This window comes from Pyrus communis, chromosome 11, assembly GCF_041283825.1.
Source record: "Pyrus communis isolate YQ-2024b chromosome 11, ASM4128382v1, whole genome shotgun sequence".
Taxonomy (NCBI): Eukaryota; Viridiplantae; Streptophyta; class Magnoliopsida; order Rosales; family Rosaceae; genus Pyrus; species Pyrus communis.
The window spans coordinates 30,079,023-30,097,073 of NC_142575.1; the positions used below are offsets into that span (position 1 = coordinate 30,079,023).

Here is an 18,051-nt window from a genome sequence, read left to right on the forward strand (position 1 = left end):
CTTCACAAGCGAACACATCGAGCCAGTTTGATATTCGAGATAACTCTCACTTGTAACAGAATCATCTAATATGACAGTATACAATGAACCTGCAGGCTCAATCATTATTCGTCGAGTTGAGTTTATTCATTCAAGCATTCTTATTATATTGAGTATTCATTATATCTTTCACGAGTAACCCAATTTTATAGAGTTTAATCCGATAACACTCTTTTTTACAAAAAAAATTAAAAGTTAAACCAATGCTACTTGAACTTAAATCACATAACTCAGCCAAAACTTAAAATTCAACTCCAAAAATGGGTATCTACTAAAAAGTTAAATCAAATAGTGAAGTTTGAACCACGTAAAGTTTGGATTAAAAGACGAAACAATAACAAAGCGCATAGAAAAAAAATAAAAAACAGTACTTCATTTCCAGATGAAAACAAGCAACAAACTTAAGTCTTGTAATCTGAAGTTCAATCAGCAATCCTATTAAATGTTGGTCTATAGGGGGCATGAGAGGGAAAAACAGCTCAATAAACGATCGAGTTGAAGTTGAATTGGATTCGGGTGAATTTTAATTATGCAATAATCTGCGGGATTATGTTTAAAATTGCGTTGGACATAGGCGAATTCAAAAACGCAAGTTGCATTTTTAATTTGAAGAGCAAGTTGTTAACATTTTCAATTTGCTAATTATGTTGCTACTTTCATTAAAGATGGTTCCTACAGTGCACTCATTGAATTAGTGAACAATTTTTTTGACATGACAGTCACACCACCTCAAATTTTTTACTTATTTCCACTCTTGGAGAAGATTTTCAGTGAATCGAAAACACAGTTCAATACATCAAGTATTATAATACAATTGGTTAAAAACTTAAGAAAAAATAAATTCTCAACTAATTATACGGTGTTATTTAGTGAACCGTTATGTATTTTCATCACACTAAAAGTATCTTCTACCCTTGAGATATGCGTTCATGACCACGCATGAAGAAATCAATCGAGCTAATAACCTTCACAGGTCACACTTAACAGCCGTGTTTTCTTTACCAAAAAGCGATGTACTGTGTTAGTCCTGTGAATTTTGAACACCGACATAAATGTCAAAGGACAGGTGGAGTGGAATAATTTGTCACATCAGCTTGAATTTCACATGATGCGACATTCAGCTGCCCTTTTCTCTTGGGTTTTAGGTTGCTGGTGACTTTGCTGTCATGCTACCCTTTCTATGTCCTTATCTACTTTAATTTATTTGATTATTGTCTAAGTAATCACTCTACTTTTGTGATAGGTTAAGTCAATCATAATTGTCATGCATTTTAACTTTCTCATGTAACAGTATACGATTAATTTAAGATACCGTCATAGGGTATCTCAGTTGTAAAAGTTCTACTATTGACTCAAGATGGCCATGCATTTTAACTTTCTCATGTAACAGTGTATGATTAATTTAAGATACGTCACAGTGACATATCAGTTGTACGGAAGTTCTACTCTTGATGCAGAATCTCAAACTAGTAAAATGTGAATACAAAGTGCCATTGCGCACATTATTAACAATATTAACAGTGCATGATTAACGTAAAGTATCATCAAAATGACATCCTGTAAGAGGAAAATTATTTTGTTCACTCGCAGCCCCAAACTAGTAAAGTGTGAATGCATTAGAGAGACGAAAAGCACTTTGGTCGCTTTCCCTAATAAACGCACTTCCTGTGTCAAAATTTCAATGATCCAACAGCACTTTGTTTCTATGAACTGTTTCTCAGATAAAGCCAAACTTCTACTTAGCCATTACTTCAAATTATTTTCTTGGTGTAGTTCTTTGTGAATCAAATTCGCAAAGAACAAAAAATGGGAAAGGCTTTGGTTTTAGCATTCTACATAACCATATGCTGTGTTGCTTTTATTATATCAAAGATTGTTATTTCAGTCCTCATCTATAAGCGCTGGAAGAAGAAGCACTTGGTGCATGAAGATGGCTTCTCTGGTATGCTCGAAAACTCCATGAAAACACTCGGTTTTACGCGTCTTAGAGCGTATCTTTTATGACACCTTCATCCACGATGCTCAAAATGACGCATTTTCCATGTAATCTTCGATGAAATTCGTAGCAATAAACTATATATCCTGATTAATGTATTGTAATGTGCATGTGTACAGGTGGGAAAATGGTTTTGTTCGGGGCACCAACAATGAAACCTCTGAAAACGGATGTGTTCTTGAAGAAGACATTGAAGTTGAGCAACAAGGACATCATTGGTTCCGGAGGCTACGGGACGGTTTATAAGCTGACAGTAAATGACTCCACAGCCTTTGCTGTGAAAAGATTGAGCAGAGGAAGTCCAGATAGAGATCGAGGCTTCGAGAGAGAGCTCGAAGCAATGGGGGACATAAAACACCGCAACATCGTCACCCTTCATGGATATTACACTGCTCCAAACTATAATCTTCTCGTATATGAACTGATGCCTAATGGAAGTTTGGATGCAGTCCTGCATGGTATACATATGCACTCAAATTTTACAAAAATGCAAAATTTCCATTTGTCTATGGTGATCATCTGGTAAATTATGATGCAGGAAGATCAACGGACAAGATGCATTTGGATTGGCCTACCAGATACAAAATAGCACTAGGTGCGGCAAGAGGAATATCGTACCTTCATCACGATTGCATCCCTCACATAATCCACAGAGATATCAAATCAAGCAACATCTTGTTGGATCAAAACATGGAGGCTCGAGTGTCTGATTTCGGATTGGCCACGTTGATGGAACCGGATAAGACTCATGTTTCAACACTTGTAGCTGGAACTTTCGGATACCTAGCTCCTGGTACAGTTGAAGTTCACCCATGAATTTACAATAATATTGTCAGTAGCATACTGCTCAGTTACTTTCTTGTGTATTGATGTAAGACAGACCATTTTTCTGCAGAATACTTTGATACGGGAAGAGCAACAGCGAAAGGCGATGTTTACAGTTTTGGAGTTGTTTTACTAGAGCTTCTAACCGGAAAGAAACCTACGGATGAAGCATTCATTGAGGAGGGAACAAAGCTTGTGACATGGGTAAGTTATGAACTCAACACTTCAATAAGCAATAGCAATCCTCCATGTTCTTACTTGAATTGCCATAAAACTGCTGCCATTGTTGATCAGTGACTAAACCTACCTGCAAATCAATCGGTTAATGATGTTCGCAGGTGAAGGCAGTTGTTCAAGACAGAAGGGAGGAGTATGTACTTGACAGTAACTTAGGCTGCTGTTCGATTGATGAGATTAACACTGTTTTTAGTATTGCATTAATTTGCCTCGAACCGGAGCCTTCAAAGAGGCCTACCATGGATGAGGTTGTCAAGATGCTTGAGCAGATCAAAAATAAAAAATAAAAAACTTGTAAAAGACACATAAATTTTTACACCTGTGCACCTGTTTATACCTAAAATGTTTGTACCTAGAGCTTTCTTATGAAAACAAAAATTAAATTAGATTCCTATAAGGTTTGAAAATCATTTTAAACGCTTTCTGTAAGCATATATACGTTTAATTCCCTTCCAGTTTCAATGGCGTCTCCTCTTAATTCTTCTTCAACATCGTCAACCCACTGCTCCTGCTGCTGCTTATCTGTGAAGCGTCGTCCTATTTTTGATCTGCTCCAAATATACACAATCTTATGCCTATGAAGCTGGAGGGCACCAACTTTATTATCTAGAGGTATCTGTTCGTCCCCATACTGAGAGCTTACGATCTTATATGCTACATCGATGGCTCACTCAGATGTCCAGACAAATTCATCGTCCAAGATTCAATGAGGCAGAGCTGGTTAATCTGGGCTATTAGCTATGGTGCAGGAAGGATCAAGCAGTGATGGCGGTGATGAATGCTAAACTCTCACCTTCAGCACTCAGAAAAGTCTTCCATTGCTCTACAGCCAAAGAACTATGGCTTGCTTGCAGCTTTTCAACCCTACCGTATGATTATTTTGAAGTGTACTATATATTTTCTTAATTATTAGTTACTACATATTTTAGTGGTCTTGATTCATGATTATAATAATCATTATCAGTGATATATATATATCTTCTAGCTGAACTTTCTGTTTGTATTTACGACCACTCGCTATCAGTTCCAAATTCATGTCTATCGATGCCTATGTTGAAGAGGGAGGCCCTGATCACTAGGACAATCTACCACTTGCTATTCAAAATCGGTATTATTTTCACTGGTTTCGTTAAATGGGGCTCAAACTTTCCTTCTCATCATAATCAACTAATGGTTTTATTTGGTTTGAACCTTTGTTACGGAATATACATTGATAGTTACACTACTGGAATCACAATGACCTACAATGGTTTCTCAATAGCTTTGCAATCTGATAGTCGGGAAGGCATGCCTTGCCCCGCCACCTATGGTTTGAAGGCTAGCAGCTTCTTGTTTGATTATGTTGCCTGCCTAGACGGTGTTTTAGGCCTAAAATCAGCATTCGTTAATCTATACTAGAATTCAGCACTGAGCAGGTCTAGCAACTAGTTAGAGACAAGAATTAGAAACATGGTTTGATGATTGGCAAGAAAGTTTGTTTCAGCCAATCAAATGTGCATAGTGCATAAGGTAATTTCAGGGGAAGAATGAACATTAATTCAAGAAGAAGAACATTAAACAAAACAGAACTTGCAAATCAATTGGTTAATGATGTTGCGGGTGAGGGTGGTTGTTCAGAACAGAAGGGAGGAGTATGTACTTGATAGTAACTTAGGTTGTTGTTCAGTCGGCAAGATTAGCATCGTTTTTAGTATTGCACTAGTTTTCCTTGAACCCAGGCCTTCAAAGAGGCCTACCATGGTGAAGCTGTTAAGATGCTTGAGAAGATTAAAAATAATAATAAACTTGTAAAAGACACTTAAACTTGTACATCTGTTTATATTTGAAATGCCCGTACCTGGATCTTTCTTCCGCCCTTTCTCTCATATATACAAAAACGATGAGCAATTCAAGTAGACATCTGTTATGGCTTATTGTTCTGTAAGCATTATTTTATTTGTGTTGTAGATTGCATTCTAACCGGAGAGTTATCGGCAAGATAGCCACCATAAGATGGTTGAGAAATATATTTTCTTTCAATTTATACCACTTCCTGGTCCAATCCAAGGTACACAAATAGATACATAAACGAAAGGCAGGCTCAAGTGGCTAATAGAGAACATGAAAAAGCTTACTCGTAGCATCTACTTGAGGATTGATTCCAGTCCTTTCACAACCGAAGCTTTCAAGGAGAAAGAAACTGGAGTATCTCCAAAGAATACATCAAAAAGAGCAAAAGCCACGTTTTCTGACTTAATTTCAGCACCCACACTAGAAGGAAGCCCATCAGACGAGATAGAGACCTAAATATCACAATAAATCTCATTTGATAAGATTGCATGCACAGAAAAAATTCACATTGAAGAAGCATAACATAACTATGTTGGTTTAGATTTGAAAACACAAACTAGCATGCGTGTTAGAGGAAGTCCGAGAGAAATAATTCAGGGAAACATAGAACTCCCAAAAGACTGCACTAGTTAGCATGCATAAGAAACCAGTAAATTCGAACTTACAAGCATTTTGGAAGGGTCTGGCCAAGTCAAAAATACGAAAGTTCCTTTCTTAAGAGGTTGCCCTTGAAAGATGCTACGGAATGTGGACAGTGCAGATTCATCAACAGGGGTTGGTGATTTGATTCTTGGAGAGATGGCATCATTCAAGGCGTCCCAAAAAGTTTTCCCATCAACATCTCTAACCAGAACAATCTGTAACGATTTCTCCGAAGGAGCTGCAATTAGGAAAAGTAACGTTAGCATCCTCTATATGTGCGAGTGTGTGCGGCAAGGAAGATGCATACTTTTTATGATTATTACATAGAAAAATAGAGTTGAACAAGGATGAATCCTCTTGAATCTCAGCAGCTGATCTTCCTTTCCAAGCATGCAAACTATTTAAGATGGACTGGTTCACATATAGTCCTGCAGCATAGACTTTTACGCCAATAATTGCAAAGACCTTTTCCCTGTATCCTACAACCATTGCCAACGTTGAGGTTATTTGCTACATGTATCACGCAATTATTTGTATCAAAAGGAAACACACAGAAATCTTCTTTTTCTTAGAGTGAATGCACTTTGCTATATGTGATTTGAAGCAACTAACCAGTTCCAAGCAACGTCAATGAACTCGAACAACCCGGTAAACTCAAAGATGTTTGAAATTTCTCTTTGGTAGCAGGTTCCTCTATGTATTCTGCACTTCCAACCGCAGCTTTGTATATTTAGAAAAGTACATCAGGTTTTGTTATGAATGCAATCAAAGGAGAATATAATGAGTGATTGAAATGGAATAGCATAGTAAATCTTGAACACAAAAACTTAATGCATTCTCGTGATTACGATACCACTGATAACAGATTTTATATTGAACCAGCTAGATCTGTTTCATGGTGATGATTAAAATTGTGTTCTATCTTCTCAGTCTTCAACGAAAAACCATAACACATCAGATTAATCACCCTGATGATGAAAACTGTGTTCTATGTTCTATACCTCAACATAAGACCTGGCCATTAGGAATTTCAGAAAGCGAAACCGAGCTCAAGTCTAGTAGCATTCTTTCACATTCTTACAACTGGAGTTCAATGTGTCTATAAAGTTAAATCTTTATCAGATTGTCTCCATGTTTTCAAAGTTCCGAAACCAGTATCAAATTCTACAACTTCACCAATTGTTTTTGTTTCATTTTAAGCAATACAATCACATAATCGAATAAAGTCACGGACTTTCGGAAATATACTCACTCTCTGACCAGAAATTTGATTGCTTTCTTCTCCTCCACCTCAATTCAACAACATTAATCATATCAAAAAATTCGACCACATACATTTACAAGATTTTACCAGAGCTTGCTTTCTGCAGTCACACTATTCGCCTGATGAACAATTCTACATACATTTCTTGTTCTAAGTTACTGCTGGGGTAACACCCCGAAGCCCAATTGGGATTTTAACAGAAAGAAAGCAAATTTCTCCGCAGATAATTTACCATGACAACTGAAATTTCAAATGAACATTAACATAGCAAAACTTTTTTCACTTCACACAGAAGAAATTAAAATTAAATCCTGCAGATAATTGAAACAAGAAATGAGGAAGCTAAGTGGGAATTATTCACCTGAAGCCGAGGAAGCATTTACTGCAAAAGGGGTCTGAGATTTGATGTTCTTGTGAGGGGGGAAGTGAATGGGGGTTTGGCAAATGAGAACATTTGGGTTTGAAATTCCAGTCGGGAATCCAATTCTGGGTTTGGGAATGCTGTTCCCGGTGGGAGTGGGAAATTGGAGCCATTTGGGACTGCAAATTGCTTGAGCTTCAAACATGCCTTCAATTTTTGGTTTTTGGAAAACCTGTTTTCCATCCAAACTGTAGATATGGAACAAATTCATGGTCACAACTTGAGGTCTCGATCTAATAATATGATATCATGTGTTAGAACTTTACACATATTATTATTTTATTAGAACTAGAGATCATGATGAATGTAAATTCATGATATAAATTCGAGCCTTAATTTATAAGAAAATTAATGAAAAAAGTTTGAAAATTTTAAGTTTTACAAAATAAAAGGTAAAGTGAATAGTATCAGGATTAACCTTTTAATATAAAAATATGATTTTTCGTTAAAATGAACAGTACAAAAATATTTTCGTTAAAATTTCTTTAATTTATTGGTTACACAGCTAACAATGCAAGCTAAATCTTAATTTTTATATTTTTAAATAAAAATTTAACGAACAAAATATTTTAAGTACTTTATACACTAAAGCACCCAAGAAAGTCACCGTAACTCAAAAGTTAGGATTGTAAATTTGACCATTAACAGGGATTTCACTTCAATGCTACAAACGTAACCGATATAGGTTAGAGAAATTCCCCCATTAATCTTCACCCAAAAAAAAAAAAAAAAAAAAAAAATCCCCCATTAATAGTATTAAAAAAATGTGAATCATTGGAATGTGAAGAGATCAGTCGGTTGGTCACTGATTCAGATAACTAAAAGTTGAATCGGAGGTGGCTGATGATGTAAGGAAGACGCAAAGTCAGTCAGGCTCCCTCCCTCCACGTGGATGTTGTTCTCAAAAGCTCTTCCCAACTTTCCAAGAGAATTCTCAAACGGCTCATTTAATCTAGCCGTTACACTTTGCCCTTTTCTCCCACTTTAAAAATCCCAAGTCTCTATCTCTCTAATTCCATTCCACCCTGAGCAGACACAAAATATTTCAACTTTCTTCTTTCTTCTTTCTGACAGCTCTCAATGGCTAAAGCAGCTCTCTCTGTTCTGCTCCTGCTCTTGTCCTTCACTTCAGGTACTTCTTGCAAAAAACCGAGTTAGATTTCGTCAAAGACACAATAATTAGGATGTAACAGTCAAAACTTTTTGTACTTCGAAGTCTGGAACGTTGTATTTTTTGTTCTTTTGGGTTTTCTTGCTCTTGAAATATAGAATTGTGCTAAATTTCATGCTGAGTTATTGCTTAATTATCACTTTATAACTGACATTTTAAGTTGTGTTGTCTATTCGTTTTCTATCCATCTCCCTCTTCGTGTATCTAAAAGGGAAATATTACCAGTTCCAAGACGGATTTTCCGCTCTCCATGTTTTATCATTGTACCTGACTGGCACTAACTTATATGCACTGTACTTATCTCAGTTCCGAACCTCTAATTTCAAATTTACTGTTGTCTTTGCAGAAACTTTGCTCATGGTAAATGGACAGGTAATTAATATGTCAAAAGTTGCTAAAAAAAAATGAAACATGTAACTTCAAATACAAACCTAGATAACTTTTCTCGTTCTATTTCTCAAATGCAGAAAACTTGGTGTGTGGCCAGGCCTTCATCCGACCAAGCAACGCTCTTATCGAATCTAAATTACGCATGCGCGCACGTAGATTGTCAGATTCTTCGAAAAGGATGCCCGTGCTCATCGCCGGATAATCTCATGAACCGTGCCTCCATAGCCATGAACATGTATTTCCAATCTAAGGGAAAGAACCAGTGGAATTGTGACTTCAGAGGCTCTGCTCTCATTGTCGTGACTGATCCAAGTAAGTAACATTTTTTTCATAAAGAACGTCATTTAATTTGTTTGCATTTTATTTATTTATTTACTTATTTTTGTATTGATATGCAGGTTATGGTGACTGCATTTATGCATAGTCCTCGGTAAAACAAAGTGCATGGGATCATTCAAAGGAAATCTTGAGGAAATTCTGGCTGTTAATTTGTAGAATTTTAGCTTTTAATTTTAATAAGACTTGTAGATTTGTAGTTAAGTAATTGTTCCAATTCAATAACAAATATGGATTAAACTCAATTTATATGACGAACTTAGAACATGAGTAGCAATGTGGAAGTAAATTGAAATTGTACGTCGTATGTGAAACACCTTATGTGTGCCTCAAACGTGGTTGTTTCCGTGAAAAACTGGCAGAATCAAGTTATTTTCTTTGTATTACAACAACTATTAAACAAATGTCTCAAACAAAATTCAAATTACATATGCAAGATGCCATCAGAATGATAAGCCGAACAGAGGCTGGGGCTGCTTCCATCCCACCGCGTCCTTCCTTGTGTGTCGGAGATATAAAGCGAGTGCACCAAGAAAACAAAATCAGGGAAACTGGGTGGAACTATTCTATGCCAAGCATAATTGCACAGATGAAAGTGGAACTTCTACATATTTGCTGTAGGAATAACCAAATAAAGGACCAAAATTTCATCTTACAAAATCAAACAAGAAATGGAGTAGATGAATAAAGACGCACACTTTCCTTCCTACCAATCAATAAAAACACACCCACATGATGTGATTGAAAACAAGACCATGCAATGTCCGTCATGTGAGTTGCTGTTTGCAGGGAAGGGAAAGAATTGGTCCATTACTCTCCTCAGATGCTAATTAGTTAGTAATTTAATACGATGTAAATCACTTATTTAGAGGCCCAGCTCACGATGTTTCTTATAATTTGAACCCATCATTGTTTTCAGTTTATCAAAAAGAAAAAGATCGTTCCTACCGAAATTAGCTAAAACTAAAAGTTTATCAATGAAAGTTCGCAGTAATAATTAAAGATCTAAATGTTTTTTTTTTTTTTGGTGACAATAATGACCTAAAAATGAAGGATGTTAATCATGAGATTATTTTGTAAAATGAATTCAAACAAATAGTTAGCATCTTATTAAGTTATTAACTGGTTTGCACTTGGGCGTACCCAAATATAATATTATCTATTTACCTTTGTGTGTTCTTATTCAACCCAAAAGAAATTAGAGAAGTATTATTATCATTCTAAAACCTATAATTAGCTCACTATTGTTTTCTTTTTGTTGTTGAATACGAAGATGAATAATCACTCATTAAACTTTGCATGTTAATTAGTGTACTAATTCTTTTACATATAAAACGTGTAAATAAAATGATAATTGCACAATTATTTTTTATTTTCGGGCCTCGGGTGTCCTCCTCTCTAGGAAACGATATTTACACAACTATCATGTTAATGTCTAATTTTAGGTATCTCAGTTCCGAACCTCCAATTTCAAATTTATTGTTGTCTTTGCAGAAAATTCGCTCATGGTAAACGGATAGGTAATTAATATATCCAAAATTACTCAAAAATATGAAGAATGTAAATTCAAATACAAACCTACAACAATGCACTTTAAATTGATAACTTTTCTCGTTCTGTTACCAAATGCAGACAACTTGGTGTGTGGCCAGACCTTCGTCGGATCAAACAACGCTATTATCGAATCTAAATTACGCCGTTATCTAAGTCATAACAATGAGAGCATAGTGGAACTGTGATTTTAGAGGCTCTGCTCTCATTGTCGTGACTGATCCAAGTAACATTTTTTTTCATGAAGAACGTCACTCATTTAATTTGTTTGGCATTTTATTTATTTATTTATTTTTGTATTGATTTGCAGGTTATGGTGATTGCATCTATGTATAGTCCTCAGTAAAAGAAAGTGCATGGGATCGTTAGAAGGAAATCTTGAGGAAATTCTGTTTGTTAATTTGTAGAATTTTAGCTTTTAATGTTCTACCGGGGATGTCAAATTTTCACATTACCTCAAATGGATAGATTTTGATAAGACTTTAAATTTGTAGTTAAGTAATTGTTGCGATTCAAGAATAAATATATGGATTAAACTCAATTTATATGACAAATTAGTACATGAATGAGGATGTGAAAATAAATTAGAATTGTACGTATGTGAAACACCTTATATGTGTCTCAAACGTGCTAGTTCCCGTGAAGAAACTGGCATGTTATTATCTTCAGAAAATTGTAACAATAGTTCATTGGCTTTAATTCAATTGGAGCAATGATTTTTCAACTAAAAAATCATGACCATTTGTCTCTTAACTCATCAAAACATGCAACTATGGTCATTTTTATCAAATATGTTAGAACTTCAGTCAAAATGAGTGACGTGCCATGCATGTGAGGATGAATCAAAGGCAAATATGAAAAACCAAATGAGAAACTTTAAGTCAATTGGAAAAATAACCCTCAATTTTAATCCAATTGTAATAATGATTCTTCCAACACGATTCATGTTAACGAAAGTTCTGAAAAAGTTGATCAAATGGATCATAGCTACACGTTTTGATAAGTTAAGAGATCAATGATCACAAATTTTTAAATGAGAGATTATTGCTTCAATTAGATTAAAATTGAAATACAATTTCTACATTTTTCTCTATTATCTTTGTATTACAACAATTAGTATACAAATGTCTCGCAAAATTTCAAATTTACATATGCAAGATGCCAGCGGAATGATCGGCCCAATAGAGGCTGGGGCTGGTTCCTTGCCATTGCGTCCTTCCTTGTGTGTCAGAAATATACAGCGAGTGCACCAAAACAAACAAAGAGAACTGGTAGTCGATCAATTCTATGTGAATCGCAACTGCACAGATGAAAGTGAAACTTCTATATAAATACTGTAGGAATAACCACATAAAGGACCGAAATTTGATCTTATAAAATCAAACGAATGCAACCTTAATAGGTAGTAGGTACAAAAATTACACATAATTCCTATACAACCGTTTGATGCTATCTTCCTTCCACATTTAGTTGTTGAAACTTGAATGATTTATTAATTAAAATAGTAGCTGAGAGTCATCACCGACTGCAGTAGATAAATAAAGACTCACACTTTCCTTCCTACCAATCAATAAAGACTCACACCTACAAGCCCTTTAAGGGAGGAATTCTCATTTTTCAAAAAAAAATAGGGACACCCTCTTGACCATTAGATTTGACTTTAATGAAATTCTGTAGCTGCAATTAAATCACATACCACAAAATTTCAATCATAGGATTTCATTACAGCCAAATCTAACGGTTAAAAGGATGTCCCCAATTTTTTTTGAAAAATGAGAATCCCTTTCCTTACAGGCTTTCCTCACACCTAATGTTTTGATTGAAAACAAGACATTGCAATGTGCATCAAGTGAGCTGATGTCGGGATAGGAAAAGATGCGGTCCATTAATTTCCTGTCTTGCTTTTCGTTGACTTAAGAGGTAACTAGTTAATAACTTAATACGACGTAAGTTGCTAATTTCAATTCAGCTCATGATATTTCTTGTAATTTGAAATGAACATTGTTTTTAATTTATCATCGAAAGATCATTTTTACAAAAAATTATTAAAATTAGAAATCGTTCAATGAAAAGTTCACAATAATAATTAAAGATCTAAACAATTGTTTGCAACAATAATGACTTAAAAAAATAAATTGTTTAGATCATGAGATTACTTTGTGAAGTAAACCCAAATGAGTAATTAGAACCTTGAGAAATGCTAAGGAAACTCCCTCAAAGTAGGATTCTTCATTGACTCTCTGACACCTCACATTCTAACGTTAATTTCGATACCAACATTATAAAACATTTTAAAAAAAACATAAGATGGCAGAGACTTCATGGAAAATCTCATTTTTGAAAGAGTCTCCTTAGCATTTCTCTTAGCACCTTATTAAGTTATTAACTAGTTTACACTTGAGCACTTCTATATATATTATTATCTATTTACCTTTGGGTGTTCTTATTCGACCCAAAAGTAAGTACAAAGGTATTGTTATCATTCTAAAACCTCTAATTAGCTCGCTATTGTTTTCTTTTTGTTATTGAATACAAAAGTGAACATTTAGCCGGTGAACTTTGCACATTACTGTACTAATTATTTTACATATAAAACGTGTAATAAAATGATACTTGCACAACTATATATTTTTTATTTTCGAGCTTCGGTGTCCTCTTTCCTAAGAAACGATATTTGCACAACTATCATGTTAATGTGATTGCCTGATGTATCTAAGTGGATTACATGATATATTTTTTGCCTGTATTATGCCATGTGGTCTCTTTGGACCCCTCATTGGATCTTATACGAGGCCGGATAAATATAAGATAACTCGGTAAATTTACCATATGTTTTACTTGACAAGACGATAGTTAAGGATTGTTATTAGGAAACAAGTACAATACTCTATGTAATTGACCTAACGGGCACAAATTTACTACCTATTCTAAATTGCTCTAACCTACGAACACGAGAATTCAAACTTTAACACTATCAGACAATTATAATACCCTACGCAATTGACCTAAACCGCATCTACACATGCACAATAGAACAATTATTTGAGTTAATATTTGTGTTGTGTAGTATAATAATTACTAAAGTGAAAAAAAAAATCAGACAAGAGAATAATATTCAGTACATTCTCAAGAGAAAATCTTTGATAGGTGGAAAATCCATTATCCATTACCGCCAGTCGTTTAGAGGGAAATTGGTTTTCTGGCTCTTATTTCACCAACAAACTTGAAAATTTGCGAGGACACAAAGGCCAACACTTTTTCTGAGGGTCACTCATCTTTCTCACTCTCTCCCAGCTGCTGATAAGGAGGTGCAAAGAGAACTCTCTCTGTCTCTCTATATATTTATACGTATGCGTGGGCTTCTTGGATCCACTCAATTGCTATTCCAACTTGTGCTCAATGTTAAAACAGAAGCTTTCCATTCCCAGTGGCCCCATTTGACTGTGTTTTTACAGAGTTTTCTTCATTACCCACAACTGTTTTAATGACTATTTTCTTGCTGGTGTTTGGTTTCTGAGAAAATTTTGGTGATTTTCCTTTCTGGGTTTTTGAGCTTTGGTGATTTTGACTTCTGGGTTATTGAGCTTTGGTGATTTTGGCTTCTGGGTTTTGGTTAGAATGATGTCAATGACATGCCACACTCTTGATGGGAGAGCTGTGATGGATTTTGTGGCTTGTGGGTGTTCTTCCAATGCTTTGTTGGACCGCTATTCGGTGAGGAATTACTCGAAGGCAAATTCCAAGGGCAGTTGTAGAGGTTATGGAGCTCGGCTGAATCGAATTCGGTGTGGAGTTTCTTCAATGACAACAGCTGAGACTCCAGTACCAAAGAAGGCAGATAATGCTCTGCTGAATGGTAAGATAATAGAACTTTTTGTTTCAAGTTTGAACTTTTAATTACTTGAATTTATTTCAATACCATATGAGTTATTTCTATCAAATGCTTGAATTACAGGTGTGCCTGAAGGTCTTCCACAGGTTTTAAATTTAAAGAAACAATCCAGAAAGCCGGTTTCGCTGACAAATTTGTTTGAAATTGTTGCTGATGACCTCCTCACATTAAATCAAAATCTTCAGTCAGTAAGTACTCCTTTTGGATTTCCTGGTGCTGTGTGATAATTTTAGTTATTAGGAAGTTTATGGTGTAGAATGTTGTTACAGTATCTAATCATTTGTTTGTGCCGGGGCCTAGCTGAGCTTAGTTTTAAACAATCCTTTTCTGCTTGATGAGATTCTATCAGTTACTATGTTTTCCCGTTAAGCCTTTTCGAAAATAAAGTTTGCAATGCTTCTATGCGAAAATCAGTAATTCACTGACAAACGAGAATATGTGTGTGGATGTGTTTTCTGGTGTGGCAATGTGCTTAGTTTAGAAGCTGGCAATTTGGAACCTTTTGGTTGTTTTGACATCACGATGGATAGCTCGTTTAAAGATCGATAGGACCTTGTTAAAGCTGGAATCATTATGATAAATGTACTGATAAGTGGAAGTGTTATGCTTGTTTGGACGTTATTTTGTCTTTCCCATTTTATTGTTCGGCCTTACGAATGAATAGCATCCTTGTTCACTTATTTTGTCCATGTCTTCCCGTTCTATGTAGATATGGCTGTTATCCATTTGATCACTTATCAGTTATAGTTGAGCATACATGTCCAATGGCAGAGGTCAGAAGGCCTTACTCCAACTGTTGGGGTAGGCAACATAATTCTTTACCCTGTTCTTTCTTGTTTACCTTATCCCATCTACAAATTTTCTCTGTCTTTTTGAAATTATCATCCTTTCCTTCATTCCGAATGTTGTCGATTGCAAAGGAAGAAATTTATGTGGCAGTCTGGCATGACGGTGTTATATTCATTAGTTTAAGTGAGCTGCATTCTTGGAATACTTTTCCAATCTTGAACTTGTTGTACCGTGAAAAATTCTTATCAATCATCCTTTGCTAGAATGTCAACTTTTTTCATTCTCTCACTGTCGAGTTATGGAGTCCTTGTCGTACCAAAAATGTTTGTCGATTAGATTTTTGTTGAGGTAGACTGACCAGGTTTAAAGTTATAGACGTTATTTCTAATATCCTATAGCATTATATGATTTGCTAATATGATAATTATAGTTTACTTAGCAAGTGTTAAGAAAATCAACCATGCGAATGCAACGTTTCATCTCATTACTCCTTGTGGTTAAGTGTTACTGTACAATAAATAAGTTACATGCTTGACGATTTATGGATAATTAGATTCGTGCACATACCAGTGTCAGGGGACTAGTTATGTTATCAGGCCCTTATTTTCTGTTATACCTACTTTAAGAGAAAAGGACACTTCGTAATAATATGCTGTTTCAGATTGTTGGTGCAGAAAACCCCGTCTTAATGTCAGCTGCCGAGCAGATCTTTGGTGCTGGTGGGAAGAGGATGAGACCTGCATTGGTGTTTCTAGTGTCTAGAGCAACAGCAGAACTAGTTGGATTGAAGTGAGTTTCATTCAATGTTCTTAAACCACTGTATTGTATGAGGTTAACAGATTATAACTTCTCTCTAAACTTCTGTGTTCAGGGAACTTACCAAAGAGCATCGGCGATTGGCAGAGATCATCGAAATGATCCATACAGCAAGCTTGATACATGATGACGTTTTGGATGAAAGTGACATGCGACGAGGTAGGCATTATTATCTTCTTATGCATGTCACGTGTAAAATTATAGAGATGTCTCTGTGTCAAAATATATCACATACCTAATTTTTGGCCCCAAATTTCAGCTACTACAGTATATGTCCTTTAATTATATGTAGTCTGAATGAACTTGATAACATTATCAGAAAACGGAATGGACGTTAAATCTAGACCTGACATTTCTCGTTGTTATAAATGCTTGAAATGTATGCATTGGCTGAGGGCAGAGATTATCTAGAAAGCATTGCCAGTAAGTTGTGTTACATTGAGCAGCAGTGTTCTCTAATAGACTAATACAGAGCGATTACCATGGTACCCAAATTTATGATTATTGTTTCATTTCTTTGTTTTATTTTCCATCCTCTTTCGATCAGATTCCATTGAAATTGAACCCTATTTGCAGGGAAGGAAACTGTTCATCAAATGTTCGGTACAAGAGTGGCAGTGCTTGCTGGGGACTTCATGTTTGCACAGTCGTCGTGGTATCTTGCAAATCTAGAAAACATTCAGGTCATCAAGCTCATCAGCCAGGTAAGTTGTGTCATATTTATACTCTTGAAGCCTTCATGAATCGAATCTTCTTTCTAAAAGACACTTTCAAACTCACAAGTTGAAGAACCAAAAAAATAGAAAGAGGTTGCAGTCTTTTACATACCTGCAAGTTGCAACCTTTAATTTAGACGTAATTCTGTTAGTGCTATGGCAGGTTATCAAAGATTTTGCAAGTGGTGAAATAAAGCAGGCATCTAGCTTGTTTGATTGTGACGTCGAACTTGAGGAGTACTTGCTTAAGAGCTACTACAAAACAGCCTCCTTAATCGCTGCAAGTACCAAAGGAGCTGCCATTTTTAGTGGGGTTGACAACTATGTAATGGAGAAAATGTATGACTATGGCAAGAATCTCGGGCTGTCCTTCCAAGTTGTTGATGACATATTGGATTTCACACAGTCGGCGGAGCAGCTGGGGAAGCCTGCTGGAACTGACCTTGCCAAAGGAAACCTGACAGCCCCGGTTATATTTGCTTTGAAGAAAGAACCAAAACTAAGAGACATAATTGAATCAGAATTCAGCGAGACTGGTTCCCTCGACGAAGCCATTTCATTGGTTAAGGCTTGTGGGGGGATTGAACAAGCACAAGAATTAGCGAAAGAGAAAGCTCATCTTGCAATACAAAATCTCGAGTGTCTTCCCAAGACTGCTTTTCGATTAGCGCTGGAGGATATGGTGATGTTCAATCTTCAACGGATTGATTAGCGGGCTAATTTTTTTGGATAGCGAGTATAGACAAGCACTCTTCAGGCAGAATGAAGAAAGGCTAAGGATTGAAAGTGTCTACCGCTGCAAGCACTTTTCTGCACATGCACAAAAGTGCTTCTGCCAATGATGACGAGCCGATAGCCACTGCTTCTAGTGTTGATTTAGTTATACATTCTTCATAACAATGAAATTGATACTTCACCATTGTTGTACAATAAAAATCTGAGGTCATCAATAATCTTCACCAGTATATTTTCACTGTTTGCTATCTTGTTGATACTTTGAACTCCAACGACTTACGCATTTCGTGTATCCTTCGAACTAAGATCTCGCGTGCAGGAAAATGATTCTCACACGGAAAAATTTCTTATCAGTCCACGGCGTCTTGATTCCAAAGTTTTGTCATGCTCAAGATTTTATT

General features: G+C 35.8%; 4 protein-coding genes across 7 annotated transcripts; 3 read left to right on the forward strand and 1 right to left on the reverse strand.

Annotated features, from left to right (window-relative positions):
- Nucleotides 1-1,725: 1,725 nt before the first annotated feature.
- On the forward strand, nt 1,726-4,087 carry LOC137743448 (Protein kinase superfamily protein). The gene is made up of 5 exons (XM_068483338.2): nt 1,726-1,981; nt 2,155-2,493; nt 2,574-2,828; nt 2,931-3,064; nt 3,199-4,087. Exons 1-5 carry the CDS (start codon nt 1,846-1,848, stop codon nt 3,382-3,384), a joined length of 1,050 nt encoding a protein of 349 aa, XP_068339439.1. The 5' UTR covers nt 1,726-1,845; the 3' UTR covers nt 3,385-4,087.
- LOC137743449 (fatty-acid-binding protein 3, chloroplastic) lies at nt 2,744-7,562 on the reverse strand. 4 transcript variants are annotated; one of them, XM_088680396.1, is made up of 6 exons: nt 7,195-7,506; nt 6,182-6,289; nt 5,893-6,048; nt 5,593-5,807; nt 5,212-5,379; nt 2,744-2,825 (listed from the first exon to the last, which is right to left on the reverse strand). In XM_088680396.1, the coding sequence occupies exons 1-5, from the start codon at nt 7,463-7,465 to the stop codon at nt 5,221-5,223; spliced, it is 909 nt and encodes a 302-aa protein (XP_088536522.1). In that variant the 5' UTR covers nt 7,466-7,506; the 3' UTR covers nt 2,744-2,825; nt 5,212-5,220. The 4 variants fall into 4 exon arrangements, with proteins under 4 accessions (XP_088536522.1, XP_088536521.1, XP_088536523.1 ...); XM_088680395.1 differs by lacking the exon at nt 2,744-2,825 and adding an exon at nt 3,064-3,167; XM_088680397.1 differs by lacking the exon at nt 2,744-2,825 and having other exon boundaries at nt 5,091-5,379; nt 6,182-6,271; nt 7,195-7,562.
- Nucleotides 7,563-8,242: 680 nt separating this feature from the next.
- Nucleotides 8,243-9,396, forward strand: LOC137743688 (Carbohydrate-binding X8 domain superfamily protein). The gene is made up of 4 exons (XM_068483619.2): nt 8,243-8,386; nt 8,772-8,797; nt 8,893-9,127; nt 9,214-9,396. The coding sequence occupies exons 1-4, from the start codon at nt 8,335-8,337 to the stop codon at nt 9,237-9,239; spliced, it is 339 nt and encodes a 112-aa protein (XP_068339720.1). The 5' UTR covers nt 8,243-8,334; the 3' UTR covers nt 9,240-9,396.
- A 4,448-nt stretch (nt 9,397-13,844) lies between these two features.
- On the forward strand, nt 13,845-17,888 carry LOC137742418 (solanesyl diphosphate synthase 2, chloroplastic). The gene is made up of 6 exons (XM_068482277.2): nt 13,845-14,558; nt 14,658-14,782; nt 16,045-16,172; nt 16,255-16,358; nt 16,776-16,903; nt 17,079-17,888. The coding sequence occupies exons 1-6, from the start codon at nt 14,321-14,323 to the stop codon at nt 17,625-17,627; spliced, it is 1,272 nt and encodes a 423-aa protein (XP_068338378.1). The 5' UTR covers nt 13,845-14,320; the 3' UTR covers nt 17,628-17,888.
- The last annotated feature ends 163 nt before the right edge of the window (nt 17,889-18,051 follow it).

Coding starts and splice junctions, on each gene's coding strand:
- LOC137743688 (XM_068483619.2), top strand. CDS start 8,335: ATGGCTAAAGCAGCTCTCTCTGTTCTGCTCCTGCTCTTGTCCTTCACT. Junction 8,387..8,771: donor GCTCTTGTCCTTCACTTCAG/GTACTTCTTGCA, acceptor TTGTCTTTGCAG/AAACTTTGCTCATGGTAAAT. Junction 8,798..8,892: donor TGCTCATGGTAAATGGACAG/GTAATTAATATG, acceptor TCTCAAATGCAG/AAAACTTGGTGTGTGGCCAG.
- LOC137742418 (XM_068482277.2), top strand. CDS start 14,321: ATGATGTCAATGACATGCCACACTCTTGATGGGAGAGCTGTGATGGAT. Junction 14,783..16,044: donor TAAATCAAAATCTTCAGTCA/GTAAGTACTCCT, acceptor ATGCTGTTTCAG/ATTGTTGGTGCAGAAAACCC. Junction 16,173..16,254: donor GCAGAACTAGTTGGATTGAA/GTGAGTTTCATT, acceptor TTCTGTGTTCAG/GGAACTTACCAAAGAGCATC.
- LOC137743448 (XM_068483338.2), top strand. CDS start 1,846: ATGGGAAAGGCTTTGGTTTTAGCATTCTACATAACCATATGCTGTGTT. Junction 1,982..2,154: donor GCATGAAGATGGCTTCTCTG/GTATGCTCGAAA, acceptor GCATGTGTACAG/GTGGGAAAATGGTTTTGTTC. Junction 3,065..3,198: donor GAACAAAGCTTGTGACATGG/GTAAGTTATGAA, acceptor TGATGTTCGCAG/GTGAAGGCAGTTGTTCAAGA.
- LOC137743449 (XM_088680396.1), bottom strand. CDS start 7,465: ATGAATTTGTTCCATATCTACAGTTTGGATGGAAAACAGGTTTTCCAA. Junction 6,290..7,194: donor AAATGCTTCCTCGGCTTCAG/GTGAATAATTCC, acceptor AAATATACAAAG/CTGCGGTTGGAAGTGCAGAA. Junction 5,380..5,592: donor CAGACCCTTCCAAAATGCTT/GTAAGTTCGAAT, acceptor TGTGATATTTAG/GTCTCTATCTCGTCTGATGG.